The sequence below is a fragment of the Megascapheus bottae genome, chromosome 20, assembly GCF_031878675.1.
Source record: "Megascapheus bottae isolate mThoBot1 chromosome 20, mThoBot2.hap1, whole genome shotgun sequence".
Lineage (NCBI taxonomy): Eukaryota > Metazoa > Chordata > Mammalia > Rodentia > Geomyidae > Megascapheus > Megascapheus bottae.
The window spans coordinates 31,886,444-31,903,090 of record NC_143528.1 but is presented as its reverse complement, the minus strand read 5'-3'; the positions used below and the strand labels follow the sequence as shown (position 1 = coordinate 31,903,090).

Here is a 16,647-nt window from a genome sequence, read left to right as displayed (position 1 = left end):
TATGTAACAATTAAACCACTTGCTGTTTAATTCATAGAAGCTAATTTTTAAAAAGAAAGAAGTGGGCTGGGCATCAGTGGCTCGCGCCTGTAATCCTGGCTACTCAGGTGCAGAGATCTGGGCACAAAGTCCATGAGACTCTTATCTCCAATGAACTTCCAGAAAACTGCCAGAAAACAGCACTGAAAGTGGATGCATGGCTCAAGTGGTAAGAGTGTCAGCCATGAGCAAAAAAAGCCAAGCAAGGGCGGGGAGTTTTGCCTAGTGGTAGAGTGTTTGCCTTGCATGCACGAAGACCCAGGTTCGATTCTTCAGTACCACATACGTAAAAAAAAAAAAAAGCCGGAAGTGGTGCTATGACTCAAATGGTAGAGCTCTAGCCTTGAGAAAGCCCAAAGGACAATGCTCAGGCCCTGAGTTCAAGGCCCAGGACTGACAAAAAAAAAAAAAAGCCAAGCAAGTATAGGAAGTTCTGAGTTCAAGCCCCAATATAGGCAATAGATAGATAGATGAGTGTTGTGAGCATTTAATAGAGTGAAAATATTAGCATGATGAATAAAATAAATGTAATATGAAAATGATATACGATGAAAATATTGTGAAATGCTAAATGCATATATGAAATAGTGAAAATGAGAAGAGTAATTAAATGCAATACAGTAATGAAATGAAACTAAAAAAATATATTCCCAATACAAACTTGTACCTAAAGGCTTATGGACATAGGAGATAAAAATGATGATGTATAGACACAAATGACTGTAACCATAGGAACCGTCAGGAGCATGGTTTACAAAATATAGTATCATAGGAGCCCACCCACCTGGGCAGAATAGATAGAGCAGTAGCTAGAGTAAACAACCAGCATATGTCTGGGCACCACTGACCATGGGCGTAACCAATCCAGACCAAGCAAGGACCAAGGCGTAACCAATTCGAGTCAAGCAGGAAGGAGTTTGGGCCAGAGACGAGCAAACCAAGGGCCAATATAAACAAGGGACCCAGAATGAGGGACAGCACTTTTGCTGATTCCAGGATCTTTGGTCTGCAGGAGCTGCTCTTTGCCGGGAGGACCGAGGAGGCCTGAGATTCGTCACACGGCCCTGGAGGCCACACCACGGCAGGACTTGTGGCTGTCCCTCTCAAGATCGGCAGGCCCTGTTCAACTCTGGAACTAAGAAGAGTTCGGAGAGGTGAGTCCAGCGGGTGTGCTCGATAGGCAGAATAGGATCAGGTAGGTGAGGATTAGAACATAGTAATTGTATGATCCCAGTATAACCTAATAAAGTATTTTTGCATCATATTACCTGCCTATTGGTGAATTCCTTCGCCTGCTCACAACAATGAGAGAAAAAGAGAGAGATGGAGATTTGCTAAAGTAGTAGAGCCTCAGCCCTAAGGGAAAAACGCTGAAGGACAGTACCCAGGCCCTAAATTCAAGCCCCACTACCATTTAAAACAATAAACCAAGTCCCTGAGCTTCGCTTTTGCTCAAGGATAACACTCTGCCACTTGAGCCACAGCACATCTTCTGCTTCTTTCTGTTTCTGTGGTACTGAGGAATTGAACCCGGGCTTCATGCACGGTTAGCAAGCATTCAGACACCAGTCCCCACATTAGTCTAAGAGACTTGCATGCACAGTCACCTCTTTATGTGAATTAGCTTTTTCTTAAGCAAGATGGCCATCTTCTGTTCAATACTATTTTTTTTAATGAGTTTGTATATCAAGCCATCGTTACTCAATAGACAAGGAAAAAAACAAAACCGGACAACAATCACTTTACCCCTTGAGCCACGGCTCGGGCCCCTGGATTTCCTAAAGGTATGGGATGATCAGTTTTGTTTCCAGCTAGGATTACAGGCGGGGGCCACCGGGCTGGAACCACTCTCTGACTACCGCCCTTTCCTGCCTCCCTTTTAGGGCAGCCCGCTGACCTCGGGTTAGCTCTTCCGGGTTAGCAGCCCAGCCGGCGTCCCCTGGGAGCCGCAGACGAGTCTCCGCCTTCAGCCGAGGCCTGGGGGAACCGCACAGGTGGGCCAGGGACCCGCCCTGCTCCCCGCTGAGATGCAAAAACGTCCACCCTGGGGCTATCTACCCCCCCCCAGGCTACGGGAAGCCGGCTTCCGGCAGCGCTGGCGGAGAGGGTGGGGAAAGCCTGGAAACCACCCTGCCGGCTGGCTGGCTGACTTCCATCCTCCCTCTGTCTCCCTCCAGCTCCCGAAGGCATCGCCTCACGTGCTTCCCACTACCGAGGGCCAAGCCGCCGGCGTACGCTCTTCCCCCCGGCCCCGCCCGCTCGGGGTAGACCCACCAATCAGCGCTCGAGTCTGTGGAGAGGAGCCAATCACCGCGAGAGCCTACGGCGGTAACTCGGGAAGGCAAGCGCTTGTCGTAGGGAGATCTCGAGCGTGCGCCGCGCGGCGGTTCGGGCCTCCTCCGGCTGGAGCAGCCTTTCCCTTGGCCTTGGCGCTGGCCTTCCATTGCGGGTAAGCAGTCAGCGCGCCGGTGGTGGCTCAGCCAGGCTGGGAGGGGGGTGATGCTTGTTCCTGGCAGCTGTCTGGGCGTCCACCGAGAGCCGGCCCTCGGCCTTGGCTTGCCGAGGAGGGCCTGTGGAAAGAGCAGGCCCTGGCCAGGCCCTGCGGGGCCGCGAGGCCTGGGGAGCCTTGGCGAGGGGGAGTCCCGGGAGGGCCCGGGGCCAGGAGCCGGGAGATCTGGGACGTTTATAACATTTCTCTGCAGTGCTAGACATGGAACTCAGGACTCCAGGCTTATCCAAGCTGGCCTTTCACATGGGATCTTCTACCGCACCCTCCCCGAGGTCAGTCATTACAGGTGTTGGCTGCCTTTACAATACTTTTCTATTGTACAGGTGGCTCCAGGTCAGGGATTATGACCTGTGCTTTACAGGATTTTTTTTTTCCAATAGAAGCCAGGCACTGGTGGAGGAAGTCTATGAGACTCTTTTTTGTGTGGGGGGGGGGGTCATGTGGCTTGAAATCAGCCTGGGCACTGTCCCTGAGCAATTCAGTTCAAGGCTACCACCCTCCCCTTGAACCAAGCCCCACTTCCGTTTTCTAGAGGTTAATTGGAGATAAGAGTCACAGGTCCTTTTGGGCCTGGGCTGACTTTGAACCTTGATCCTCAGATCTCAGCCTCTTGTAGCTAGGATTACAGGCACGAGCCACTGTGCCAGGCTTAAGTTTTGTGTGACTCTTATCTCCAATAAACTATTCGAAAAGAGGCAAAAGTGACAAGTGTGGTTAAAGTAGAGCACTAGCCTAAGGGAGGAGAAGGGAGGGAATGAAAGAAAGTACTGTGGAGTCTGAAGAAGTACCATGGGTTCAGTATACCAATTAGCATACTGCCAGAGGAGCAGTGCAAGTCCTTGTGGGCTTTTATACTTCCAATTGAGATTATCTCCCATCCCATAGAACTGTTCTGCTGGTACATTTGAATCCAGCCAAATAGAAGACTGATCATAGCTGTGACAGTTAGCATAGAGCCATCTTGCTATTAAGTCTCCCGAGTAAAATTTTGACTGAGGAAAATGATAGCCTGCGCAGTGAGTGCTTTCTCCATGCAGAGCATGGTTACAAGTGAATAGAAGCAAATGTTAAGGGATCATCTGCAGAGAAAGTTGAGACAGAAAGGGCTCTGAATGATAAGAAATGGGAACAAAAACATGAGAAGGGGTAGCAGTGATAAGTAATGCACTTTCCATATGACGAATATATTGTAACCCTTCTATCAATTACAATAAAAGATGCAAAAAAAAAACTTGGTCCTGGCTTATTGAGAGTTACTGACAGGAATTATTTTGATTATTAGTATTTTTTTTTAAGACCATGTCAAGATGTAGTCCTTACTAGCTTCAAAATCATGACCCTCCTACCTCTGCCTCCCAAGTGCTAGCATGGCAAACCACCTGGCTGGCAAGTTTAAATGAGGAAAGATGTAATCTTCCTAATAAGGGAAGGGTTGTAAGAGAATACCTGTAATGAAAGAACTAGCTAGCTCACCACTTTGACAGGTCAGAGCTTTGCCCTCACCATCACCACTACTTTTTTCTTTTATTTTGTCAGTCATGGGGCTTGAACTCTGGATCTGGGCATTATCCCTGAGCTCTTCAGCTCAAGGCCAGTGCTCTACCACATTAAGCCACAAGACTACTTCCTGTTTTCTGGTGGTTTATTGGAGATAAGAGTTTCACAGGCTTTGGTGCCAGGGGTGGCTTTGAACCTTGATTCCCAGATCTGTCTCTTGAGTAGTTAGGATTACAGCTGCGAGCCTCCAGCACCCAGCCTTACCAGTAATCTCAATTGTTCTGGGATTGCAAGGAAGTGCAGGGAGAGGAAGAGAGTACATAGCTGTATGTGGGAAAGGGGAAGTATTGTATTTATGGGTGAGTGGCTTGCTTGGTACATGAACTTTATTTGCTTAAAGTTGGTATGAGTGAGTATTTTAAAAATGGGGGGGGGGGGCGGGAGTTTGGCCTAGTGGTTGAGTGCTTGCCTAGCATGCACAAAGGCCCGGGTTCGATTCCTCGGTACCACATACATACAAAAAAAAAGCCAGAGTGGTGCTGAGGCTCAAGTGGTAGAGCAAGTCCAAGGACAGTGCTCAGGCCCTGAGCTCAAGCCCAGGACTGGCAAAAAAAATAAAAATAAAAATGGGGTAGGGGCAGGAGTTTGGCGTAGTGCTAGAGTACTTGGCTAGCATGCACAAAAACCAGGTATCACATACATTGTGGGGTAAGGGAGCCCGAAGTGGAACTGTGGCTCAAGTGGTAGAGTTCTAGCCTTGAGAAAGCTCAAGGACAATGCTCAGGCCCTGAGTTCAAGCCCCAGGACTGGCAAAAGAAAAAAAATAAGGGGAGAAGGGACAGAAATTTGGCCTAGTGGTAGAGTGCTTCAGTCGGGGTCTGGCAAGAAAAGAAAAGGGCATTTTTCTTGTATGTGTGTGAGAGAGAGAAAGGATGCATATGTGCATGCAGGCTATTGGAGCTTGAATCTACGGCCTTACTCTCTAGCTTAGCTTCTTTACTGAAGGCTGGTGCTTTATTACTTGAGCCACAGCACCATTTCCAGCTTTTTTTCTATGCATGTGGTACAGAGGAATCAAACCCAGGTCTTTGTGCATGCTAGGCAAGCACTCTACCACTAGGCCAAACTCCCAACCCCTACTTTCATCTCCCTCCCCCCCCCCACCCCCCTCTCGTTCTCACATTTGAACTCAGGGGCTGAATAAAAAGTCTCACAGATATTTCCTGCCTGAGTTGACTTTAAACTATTATCCTCAGATCTTAGCCTCCTGAGTAGCTAGGATTACTGACATGAGCCATTGTCATACAGCTTACTGAATTCTTTTCAGAATGTTTTCAATATATTAGGCATCAGACTTCCAAATATCTGTTCTTTGTCCCTAGGAAGAAATCGTTTGCTTGGACCTGAGATTACCTTCTTGACCAAGAAAGCTTCAAAGTTGTCAAAGGGATTTTATTTATTTTTATTTATTGCCAGTCCTGGGGCTTGAACTCAGGGCTTGAGCACTGTCCTTGAGCTTTCTCAAGGCTAGCACTGTACCACTTGAGCCACAGCACCACAGCATCACTTCCAGCTTTTTCTATGTATGTGCTATGGAGGAATTGAACCTAGGTCTTTGTGCATGCTAGGCAAGCACTCTTACCACTAGGCAAAAATCCTGGCCTGAGGATTTTATTTAAACATGTCGAGTTTATGTATATGTTGTACTCTTTGTGCAAATACACATGTGGGCATACATGTACCAGTCCTGGGGTTTGGACACTGTCCTTGAGCTTTTATAGAAGCTCAAAGCTAAACCAGAGTCCTCCAGTGGCCTGGGAAAGGAGGGACCAGCACTCCCTAGAGGAGGAAGTGTTTTGAAACCCCATACTCTATTGTTTGTATAACACAAGTCACAGAAAGCTGTTTTGTTGTTGTTGTTGTTTGTTTGTTTTTTTCTTGCTGGAGGGGAAGGTAAAAAATGATTCAGCATTTGAAGAAAATACTTGAAAACTTGAGGGGGAAAAAAAAAGGCTCCACTTCTGGCTTTCTGGTGGTTAATTGGAGATAAGAGTCTCTGGGCCAGCTTCAAACCGATATTCAGATCTCAGCCTCCTGGGTTGACTATGATTATAGGTGTGAGCCACTGGCACCCAACTACAATGCATTTTTCACGTGGATGCTGGTATCAGGCCAGGAACTCAGTCTCATTCTCTTGCTGGACCTTTCCTACTCGTAGCTGGTACTGTGCCACATTGGCCTGCCTTTTACAGGTCATAAGTATGTATTCACCTTCCTTTTCTTTTCCCACCTGGTACCCAGCCTGACTCCAGCCCTGCTTCTCTTCCTAATTTCCTTTTTTTACACATGTTCTTTAGGGGCTGACATCAGCATGGCAAGCCAGTGAAAATGAAAGCTGAGCCTTCTGGAAGATCTAAAGAGTGTGCATGCTTCTCCAAGACTAGGAGCTCTTAGAAAGCCAGAGGACTGGGCCTGATAGAAAGAAGCATGGCCCAGGACCACACCTGTGCTCCAGACACAATGGAGTTTACAGCAGCTCTGGAAGACCTCCAAGCTGAGGCCAGCTGTCCCATCTGTCTGGGCTACTTCAAAAGCCCAGTGACCATGCCCTGTGGGCATAACTTCTGTCTCCCTTGTATCAGGTTTTCCTGGAAGGGCACACAGAACAGCTTTCCCTGCCCTTCTTGCCAGTTTGAATGTCCAAAAAAGAAATTCTCAACCAATCTCCAGCTGGGTAGCTTGACTGAGGTCGCTAAGTTATTCCCCACTAGGAGAAGCAAGAAGAAAACACCAGAAGGGAAGCTCATGTGTAAGAAACACAAAGAAGCCATGGCCTTTTTCTGTCAGAAGGACCTGGAGGTTTTATGTCACCAGTGCTGCTCCACTAGTCACAAACATCACCGTACTTGGCCCATAGAGAAGGCTGCACGCCTGTATAGGAAACAACTAGCATGTTCCATGGATCGATACAAAGATAAGATAGATCAAGTTAAGAAGGTGCTAGCCATGCAGACAAGAAGACCCCTGGAACTGAAAAGAAAGGTAGAGCAAAGGAAGAAAGATATAAACTTCGAATTTGAACAACTTAGGTTGTTTCTCGAAAACCAGAAGGAGACTCTTCTTAAGCAGTTACAAGAAGAAGAAATAGTTAATTTAGCAAAACTAAATGAAAGCCTTGCCAAAACTTCAGAACATGCCTCCTCTGTGAAAAATGTGTTAAAGGCGGTGGAGAGAAAATGTGTACAGTCAGAAATGGAATTGCTGACAGATCTCAGGAGTATCTATGACAGCCATAAATGCTTGAAGAGTCCAGAAAACTTTTCTTTCACTTTCAAAGACTTTGGAAACTGGCTTCCTCCACAGTATTCAGGCCTCAACCCCCTTGTCAAGTGTTTCCAGGCAGATGTCATTCTAGACCCTGAAACGGCCCACTGTAGACTCCAGATCTCAGAAGATGGGAAAACTGTGCAATATGGACGCAGACAACAATTGCCTCCCCTGCCTAGCAGATTTTATCTTTGCCCAGCTGTTCTGGGCTCTAGGGGTTATAATTCTGGAAGGCAGTACTGGGAGGTAGAGGTGAAAGGCAAGAGTGATTGGATCGTGGGTGTTTGTAAACAGTCTCTTCCCAGGAGGAAGAAGAATCAGAAAGAACAGCTCTTAAAGCAGGAGGGCATATGGGCAATTCGGTGCATGGATGCTGATTATTCTGCCTTGGGGCCTGAAAGAATCTCTCTCCTGCCAAAAGTAACACCCAGTAAGATCGGCGTGTTCCTAGACATTGAGATGGGTGAGATTTCCTTTTACAATCTAGATGATAGATCTCTTCTCCATACTTACAATAATAACCATTTTAATGAAGCACTTCTGCCTTATTTCTACATTGGGACTGACAGTAAACCCCTGAAAATCTGTACAGTAACAGATTCTGAGTGATGAATTATTAGAAGACTTTTTCTTCATGATATTAGGCATGTATGAGCCAGTTCATGTCATCAACAATTGACATGATACCTGTACACCCAGCTGTGCTGTGATTCAAGAGACCTTATTCGATAACTAGCAAAAGGAGAGGAAAAAAATAAGGACTCAGTGACTCAAGTAGCAGCCTCACGTTAGCCTATTTTATAGACAACTAAGGAACTTGTATTACTACAGTTGTTTCCAATAAAATATTGGGTTTGGTTTTATTTTCCTCAATGTTTATGTATTTTTACTTCAGGAAAAAAAAAAATAAAGCCTTGAACTGGATGTTGTTAAGGGGAGCAAGACTGACTCCCATCTTTTTTTTTTTTTTTTCTTTTTGCCAGTTCTGGGGCTTGAACTCAGGGCCTGAGCTCTGTCCTTGGGCTTTTTCCTCAAGGCTAGCACTCTGCCACTTGAGCCACAGCACCACTTCTGGCTTTCTCTACCTATGTGGTACTGAGGAATCGAACCAGGGTCTTCATGCATGCTAGGCAAGCATGCTACCACTAGGCCAAACTCCTGGCCTCTGACTCCTTCATCTTGAACATGCTAAGAGCACCCTGTCCTCTTGGGGACTGTTGAAGGTCAACAATAGTAAAACAGCCCAGCTACCCTTGCCCATCCAGGGATGGGGCAACCTTATCCCCTTCCCCCATGAGAAAGGATATCTGCTTGGTTTGTGGGAGGGACCATCTTTGTGTGGATACCCGCCAAATCTGAGTCTGCACTGTGTCCCTGGCCGACCAGCTCACTATGTACTTCTCCAATAAATTCACCTTTTTGTATGAAACTATCTGCGTTGTGGTCTGGGGTGAGACCTGGAACCCCACCTGGAGGGATGTGTAATATCCTCTCCCCAAACCCCATATCAATGTAATTGCTTCCACCTCTAATCTAGCACTCCAGAGGCTGAAGCAAGACCTTGGGTTCAAGGCAAAGCTGAGCTATAGTGAGACAATCTCAAGTAAAAGGGGAATGGCTCAAGGTGTAAAGCAAATTGTCTAGGAAGCCTAGGGTGCAGAATTCAAATCTCAGTATCACAGAAAACAGAGGCCTGGGGAGAATTACTTCAGAGGTTGGCCACTGCCTGATGCTTAAGCTCTGGGTTTAATCCCTAAAACCAAAAAGGAAATGTGAATCTATAGCTACTTCCTTTAAAAAAATTTTTTCTCTTTTTGGTTGGTTGTGGGGCTTGAACTCTGGACTGGGGCGCTGTCCCTGAGCTCTTCAGCTCAAGGCTACCACCCTACCCTTTGAGTCAGAGTGCCACTTCCAGCTTTCTTTGTCCCTTTTTGTTTTCGGGTGTGTGTGTTAAGAGTCTAGCAGGACTTTGCTAGTTGGGCTGGCTTCCAACCATGATCCTCAGACCTCCACCTCCTGAAATTACAAGTGTGAACCAACAGCACCAGGCTTAGTTCTTTACTTTTAACCAAACTAGTGCCTGGAGGAAAATCATATTAAGTGAAGTAAGCCATACCCAAAGGAACATAGGCTCCATGGTTTCCCTCCTTTGTAATAATTAGTACACATCTAGGGTAGGGTGGTAGTCTTGAGCTAAAGAGCTCAGGGACTGTGCCCAGGCCAAGTTCAACCCCTACCCTTGAACCAAGCCCCACTTCCCATTTTCTAGAGGTTAGAGATGCGAGTCTCAGGTCCTTTTGTGCCCAGGCTGGCTTTGAACCTTGATCCTCAGATCTTAGCTTCCTGAGTAGCTAGGATTAAAGGTGTGAGCCACAGCGCCAAGCTCAAGCATTACAGAGTGTTTTTTGTTTTTTTTTTTAAGCCAGCAGACACTAATGCTATCAGAAATAATTGGGGGTGGGGGAGCATGCTTGCCTAGCATGCACAAAGACCTGGGTTTGATCCCTCAATACCACATACATAGAAAAAAGCTGGAAGTGGTGCTGTGGCTCAAGTAATAGAGCTCTAGGCCCTGAGAAATCCCAGGAGCAATGCTCAAGCCCTGAGTTCAAGCCCCAGGATTGGCAAAATAAAAAGAGAAATAGTTTGGGGCTGAGCTACTTAAGAGGCTAAGATCTGAGGATTGAGGTTCAAAGCCTGCCTGGACACTAATTACCTTTGAGACTCTTATCTCTAATTTATCTGGACAAAGGGAGTAGGGTTGTGGCTCAAGGGGTAAGGCGGTAGCCTTTAGCTGAAGAGCTCTGGGACAGTGCTCAGGCCCATTCAAGCCCCATGACCTCCTCCCTCCCCCCCCCCCCCCAAAAAAAAGAAAGATAGACCAGCAAAAGCTGTTGTACTTGTTTGGGGCAAGGAGATAATGGAGGAGGGGGAGAGATTGATGGAATACATTGTATACCAATGTGGAAATGTCTCAGTGAAATCCTATGTGTATGCTAATAAACTACATCAGAAAACGTGACTCACCCTTTTTTAACCTACATCCCAAGCCACTGTATGCCATTTTAAAAAAACATGGGTGCACAGATATTTTTATTCTTTTTTATTGTGGGATAATGTATAGACAGGTTACAGTAACATTTGCCAGATAGTAGGTGCATTACTTCTTACACAGAATTCAAGTCTCAGTACCAGAGAAAACAAAAGAGGCCTGGGGAGGAACTACTTCAGAGGTTAGCCACTGCCTAGTACTTAAACTCTGGGTTTAATCCCTAAAACAAAAACAAAAAAAATAATCTATAAAGTAGCTACTTTCTAAAAAAAAAAAAAAAAGTATTTCTTTTTTTTTGGATGGTTGTGGGGCTTGAACTCTGGACTGGGGCGCTGTCCCTGAGCTCTTCAGCTCAAGGCTACCACTAGGCAGTGCTCCCCACTCCCATGAGATGAATAATCAGCTCTCCTCCTTTGTCATCAAGTGTCGTGTCAGGCAGTATGGGAGCAGGGAAGTGGGTCTGAGCCTTCATTCCACGTCCTCACCATAGGGCCCAACCGAGGAGGGAAAAAACAAGTTACCCACGAGTCCAGTTTATTCTTCCTCTGAGTCAAAACTGATAGAAAGACTTGATGGGAAATGACATTTGATAGAGAAAAAGGGCACAAGTGCACCTCTAAACTCAGCAGTGCAAGCACAATAAAGGCATGCCCGATTCTTCATATCATAAAAGGAAACCTCTCCAAGCTCATAATCTAGAAAGATACCAACCCTTTCCATCCCTACCCGCATGCTGGGATTGCTGTCCTGGCCAATGCTGCGGCTGTAGAGAAACTGGGAATCGGTCTCAACAGATTCCTCACACACTCCCAAGGAATACTGGCCTGTGCCTTTCATCTCTACTTGCCAAAAAGCCCTTCCACTTTGAAATCTGTCCTGGCCCTGGATAGTGGCACACAAAGGAGATGAACAGTCAGCACCATTTGGTTGTGTCACTAATGCCACAGTCCTCTTGTCATTCGAGACTGTCAGGATATCTGGGTGTGAAGACTTAGGATTGAATGTCAAGTCTACCTGAAATGTGCACATTAATTTTTCTAGGCCAAAATAATGTGGAGGGAAATAGGTAATCTCCTCTAACTCAAAGGAAAGCAGCGGGGGGAAGCGGGCGTTGTTGTATCTCTCCTGAAGGCTCCTCACACCTCTCAGGAAATCGACATCGTCGGCTTGCTGACTCTTCTCTGTCATTTCACTCCCTAGACTCTTGAGCTTGGCAAGGTGGTCTAAAATTTCACTTATGTTGGACCACAGTTTGGCTTCAAATGCCTTCTCTCCTAACGTGAGATAGGCAATGTTCATGTGGTATTGAGTGCTCATGAATTCTTGAAATCTTTCGAACTCTAACTGCAGTTCCTTCCTCCACTTTTGCATCTTTGGAATCAGGCGAAGGTACTTGGAAATCAGCCTCTTGTGTGCCATTTTCATATTTCTCATCTGCTCTTTCAGGGACATCTGGTACTTTTTCAGTTTCTGCTTTTGAGCTGCTGCAGCTTCCTCAATGGGCAGGAGGTGGTGGTGGCGGTGATCGGGAGCGACCCCACACTGGGTGCACAACAGCTTCAGGTCCTCCTCGCAGAACAAGCTCAGGGCCTCCTTGTGCTGCTCACACTGGGCCTCCTTGCTCTGAGTGCCCCCCAGCTGCATGACAATCTCCACCAGCTGGTGGAGCTGCCTGTTGCTCTGGAGGTCATTGGAAAGACAAAACTGGAGGCAGGTGGGACAGGGGAAGGTTTCTTGGAGATCTTCCCAACACTGGAGGATGCAAGAGTAACAGAAGTTGTGTCCGCACTCAGTGGTCACCGGGTCATTCAAGTAGGCCAGGCAAATGGGGCAGGTGGCCTCTGCTTGGAGCTTAGCCAGGGAGGCTGCAGAGGCCATTGTGTCGGAAGGTTCTAGAAATGCAGTCCTCTGGGAACTCAAGTAAGGCTGTGAGGGGCCACACAGCTGTGGCTGCCTCCTTCCTTCAGCTCCAGACACAGCTGTTGAGCGGGACTGCTCCCCAGGCACTCAGATATTAGTGCTCAACCAATTCAGCCTTGACTATGTCCTCATTCACAGGAAGCAGAAAACTTGAATCAATGCAAATGAACAAGCATGAAGCAGTTCCACTGTGAAACTGCTTGATAATCCACTGATCAGGTTTCTATAACAAAAACAAAGAAAAGTACTGTAGAGCAGAGCAAGGAAGAATATATATCAATAAAAATGCAAATCTTGGGCTGGGATGTGCTTGCATAGCATTTACAAAGTCCTGGGTTCGATTCCTTGGTGCCACATACACTGAAAAAGCAGGAAGTCGTGCTGTGCTCAAGTGGTAGAGCTCTAGCCTTGAGCAAAAGTGCTCAAAGATAGTGCCCAGGCACTGAGTTCAAGCTCCAGGACTGGCAACTTAAAAACAAATGGAGCCAGATGCCAGTGGCTCATGCCTGTGATCCTAGCTACTTAACTGAGGATCTCCATTCAAAGCCAACGTGGGCACAAAAGTCCATGAGACTCTTATCTCCAATTAACCACCAGAAAACCAGAAGTGGTGTGCTGGCTGACTGTGGTAGAGCACTAGCCTTGACCTGAAGTGCTCAGGTACAATGCCCAGGCCCAGAGTTCAGGCCCCATGACTGACAAAAAAATGGTTTCTGCACAGCAAAGGACATAGTTACTAAACTAGACAGGCAGCCAGCAGACTGGGAAGAAGATTTTTACCAACAGTCTATCTGGTAAAAGCGTAATACCAAAATATACAAGGAGCTTTATACACTAATCCCTCCCCAAACTACTAAACCAATCACTAAATGGACAGTGGAGCTAAGGAGAGACTTCTCAGAAGAAAGGAAAAACTGATAAAGAAACACATAAGGAAATGCTCATCATCCCTCATTGTCTTAAAGGAAATATAAATCAAACAACTCAGATTCCATCTCACCCCAGTTAGATTGGCCAACATTAAAGAACAAACAACAAAAGTTGGCAGAAAGGAAAGTTGGGGAAAGGAACCCTATCGCAGTGTTGGTAGAAACATAACTAGTATAACCACTCTGGACAGCAGCCTACGGTTCCTCAAAAGACTAAACGTAGGCCGGGAGTTTGGCCTAGTGGTTAAAGTGCTTGCCTAGCATGCACGAGGACCTGGGTTCGATTCCTCGGTACCACATACATAGAAAAAAGCTGGAAGTGGTGCTGAGGCTCAAGTGGTAGAGCTCTAGCCTTGAGAAAGTCCGAGGACAGTGCTCAGACCCTGAGCTCAAGCCCAGGACTGGCAAAAAAAAAAAAAGACTAAACGTAGACCTTCCCTGTGTCCCAGCCACACCATTCCTAGGCATCTACCCTGAGCATAAAAATACTTGCTGCACTGTTCACTATAGTCAAATTTGGGAAACAGCTCAGATGCCTTACGAAAGCTGAGTGCATTCAAAAATTGTGGAATTTTACACAGCATTAGAAAGAATATCATTTGCAAGGAAACAATGGAACTAAACAAATCATGTTAAGTGAGGTAAGCCAAACTCAAGGAGACAAATAGCGCATGTTCTCATACATGGAAATTAGATTTAAAATACTCTGAGGTAGCCAGACACCAGTGGCTTACGCCTATAATCCTAGCTACTCAGGAGGCTGAGATCTGAGGATTGTGGTTCAAAGCCAGCCCGGGGCACTAAAGTCTGTGAGATTCCTATCTCCAATTCGACACTAGAAAACCAGAAGTGGTGCTGTGGCGCAAGTAGTAGAGCACTAGCCTTAAGCTGCAGAGCTCAGGGACAGCACCCAGACCAGTTCAAGCCCCATGACCCACTCCCCCAAGAAAAAACTACACCGGGAAATGATCTATTATACAAGATTCTAGATACTTGCAGATGGTGAGACCAAAAGACACTCTTAGAGACCCAATGACTACAAACTAAAATATGCATAATTACATTTTAAGTAAAAAAAAAATTTTTTTTGCCAGTCCTGGGGCTTGACCTCAGGGTCTGGGCACTGTAGCAGAGCTTCTTTAACTTTAAAGGGTAGCACTCTATCACTTGAGCTACAGTACCAGCTTTTTCTCTTTATGTGATACTGAAGAATCGAACACAGAGCTTCCTTCATGCATGCTAGGCAAGCACTCTACAACTAAGCCGTATTTCCAGCTCAAAAACAGTATTTTTTTTTTTAATAATCAGAGTTGAAGCCTGGAGCAGTGGCTCATGCCTGTAATCCTACATACTCAAGAGGCTGAGATCTAGGGGGCAAGGTTCAAAGTCAGCCCGAGCACAAAAGGACCTGAGACTCTTATCTCCAATAACCTCTAGAAACTGGGAAGTGGGGCTTGACTCAAGGGTAGGGTGGTAGCCTTGAGCTGAAAAGCAGCCAGGCAAATATCAAGCCCCCATGACCCACAAAAAAAGAAAAAAATAATAATCAGACTTGAGTTCAGGTAACATTATCTGCAGTCTTCATCTGGGTTAAGCCCCACCCACCAGGACCCCTTTCTGCTTACCTGGAGCAAGGAGTGCTGAAGCTCTTGCAGAGAAGAATCTCGAATGGCACCTCCAGAGAAGTCTCCATCAGACCTCCGATTGAGTAGTGGGTGATATACAGGAGCAAAGGGATTAAGGCCACACCCACAAGGATGGTGGCTCCTTCCCTAGGTTGGACAGGCAGTGACAGGAAGAGAATGATTGATCAGGGGAAGAATGTCTAGTGTTTGAATCTGACGGGGTGGGTCTCATCCATTTTGCTTAAACCTGAAGGTTAGTCTTGCTTCATCCTTTCATCACTTTAATTCCACCTTTGCCAGGGAGGAAACCAGATGGCTAAGACTGACTTTATCCTAACTTCCCCCTGGGCTGTATAGCTCTGGATCAGTTTAGCTCCCTTTCAAGCCCCCTTTGCAGACAGTGGGTTCCCCCACTGTCTACACTGAACGAAGTGGCAGGCCAGCAGGCACTCACTATTGGCTGTCACTCCTTCACTGTCTTCTGGGAGCCTGCGACGTTGCTACCGCCTTACCCTCCAGCAACTTTTTATTTATTGATTTTGTTGTTGTTGTTGTAATGTATAGAGGGGTTACAGTTACAGTCACCAGGTAGTAGGTGCATTACTTCTCACACATTGACACCCCTTCTCATGTTTTTGTCCCCATTTCCATCTCCCCACCCCCTCCTTCCAGCAAGTTTTTTGTAGTCTTTGGAGTTTTTAACTCAGCCTGGGTGCTGTCTTTGAGCTTCTTTTGCTCAAGGCTAGGGCTCTACCACTTGAGCTAGTTCCGCAGCTGGCATTTTTCATTTTGGGTGGTCTCATGGACATTCCTGCCCAAGCTGACTTCCAACAGAACACCCCAGATTTCAGGCCCCACAGTAACGATTACTAGCATGAGCTTCCAGCGCCAGGTGTGGCCTTAAATATAAAAAAGAAGAAAAAAAGCCAGGCATGGTAGCTCATCTCTATAATTCTAGGGCCCTGTGGTCTAAGAATCTCAACTCAAGCCAGCCTGGGCAGGAAAGTCTGGGAGAGTCCTACCTCTAATTAGCCACCAAAAAGCAGGAAGTAGGGGTGGAGTGCCAGTGTTGAGGGAAAAAAAAAAGCTTAGGGACAGCGACAAGGCCCTAAATTCAATCCCAGATGTGGCATATAGAAGCACACACACGCGCGCACACACAGTCAGCTGGAGCCAGGCATGATGGAATACCGTGTAATCCCAGCACTTGTTTGGCAGTGGTAGAACAATCACAAGTTGGAGGACAATTTTTAATGAGCTCAAGGCTTAATCTGGGCTATACAGTGAAACTCTATCAAAAGAAAGAACAGAAAATGGGGACTGGAAATGCAGCTTAGTGGTAGGGTGCTGGTCTCACATGCATGAAGCCCTGGGTTCCATTCCTCAGTACCACAATCAACAGAAAAAGCCAGAAGTGGTGCTGTGGCTCAAGTGGTAGAGTGCTAGCCTTGAGCAAAAGAAGCTCAGGGACAGTGCCCAGGCCCTAAATTCTAGTCCCAGGAAACACAGGAAAAGAGAGAAAGGGAGGGAGATACAAGGACGGGGAAAGGGAATGGCTGGAAATTTGGCCAAGTGGTAGAATGCCTAGTATGCATGAAGACCAGAGTTCCATTCCTTGGTACCAGATACATAGAAAAAGCCAGAAGTGGTGCTTTTGCTTAAGTGGTAGAGCTCTAGCCTTGAGAAAGACAAAGGACAGTGCTTAGGCCCTGAGTACAAGCCTCAAGACAGGCAAAAAAAAAAAAAAAA

The 16,647-nt window shown here is 46.5% G+C and overlaps 2 protein-coding genes and 1 long non-coding RNA gene across 3 annotated transcripts in view; 1 reads left to right on the top strand and 2 right to left on the bottom strand.

Annotated features, from left to right (window-relative positions):
- LOC150049357 (uncharacterized) overlaps positions 1 to 2,011 on the bottom strand; it is a 28,473-nt gene extending 26,462 nt beyond the window's left edge. Inside the window, exons 1-2 of the long non-coding RNA XR_016538992.1 lie at positions 1,937 to 2,011; positions 1,021 to 1,174 (exon numbers count right to left, since the gene is read on the bottom strand). This is a non-coding gene — a long non-coding RNA (uncharacterized LOC150049357). The remainder of the gene's footprint in view (positions 1 to 1,020; positions 1,175 to 1,936) is intronic.
- Positions 1,963 to 8,273, top strand: LOC150049356 (tripartite motif-containing protein 60-like). Its single transcript, XM_090353787.1, has 3 exons — positions 1,963 to 2,033; positions 2,217 to 2,488; positions 6,403 to 8,273. Exon 3 carries the CDS (start codon positions 6,533 to 6,535, stop codon positions 7,979 to 7,981), a length of 1,449 nt encoding a protein of 482 aa, XP_090209913.1. The 5' UTR covers positions 1,963 to 2,033; positions 2,217 to 2,488; positions 6,403 to 6,532; the 3' UTR covers positions 7,982 to 8,273.
- Positions 8,274 to 10,958: 2,685 nt separating this feature from the next.
- LOC150049355 (tripartite motif-containing protein 75-like) lies at positions 10,959 to 12,302 on the bottom strand. The gene has a single exon (XM_090353724.1). The coding sequence runs from the start codon at positions 12,300 to 12,302 to the stop codon at positions 10,959 to 10,961; it is 1,344 nt and encodes a 447-aa protein (XP_090209850.1).
- Between the last annotated feature and the right edge of the window lie 4,345 nt (positions 12,303 to 16,647).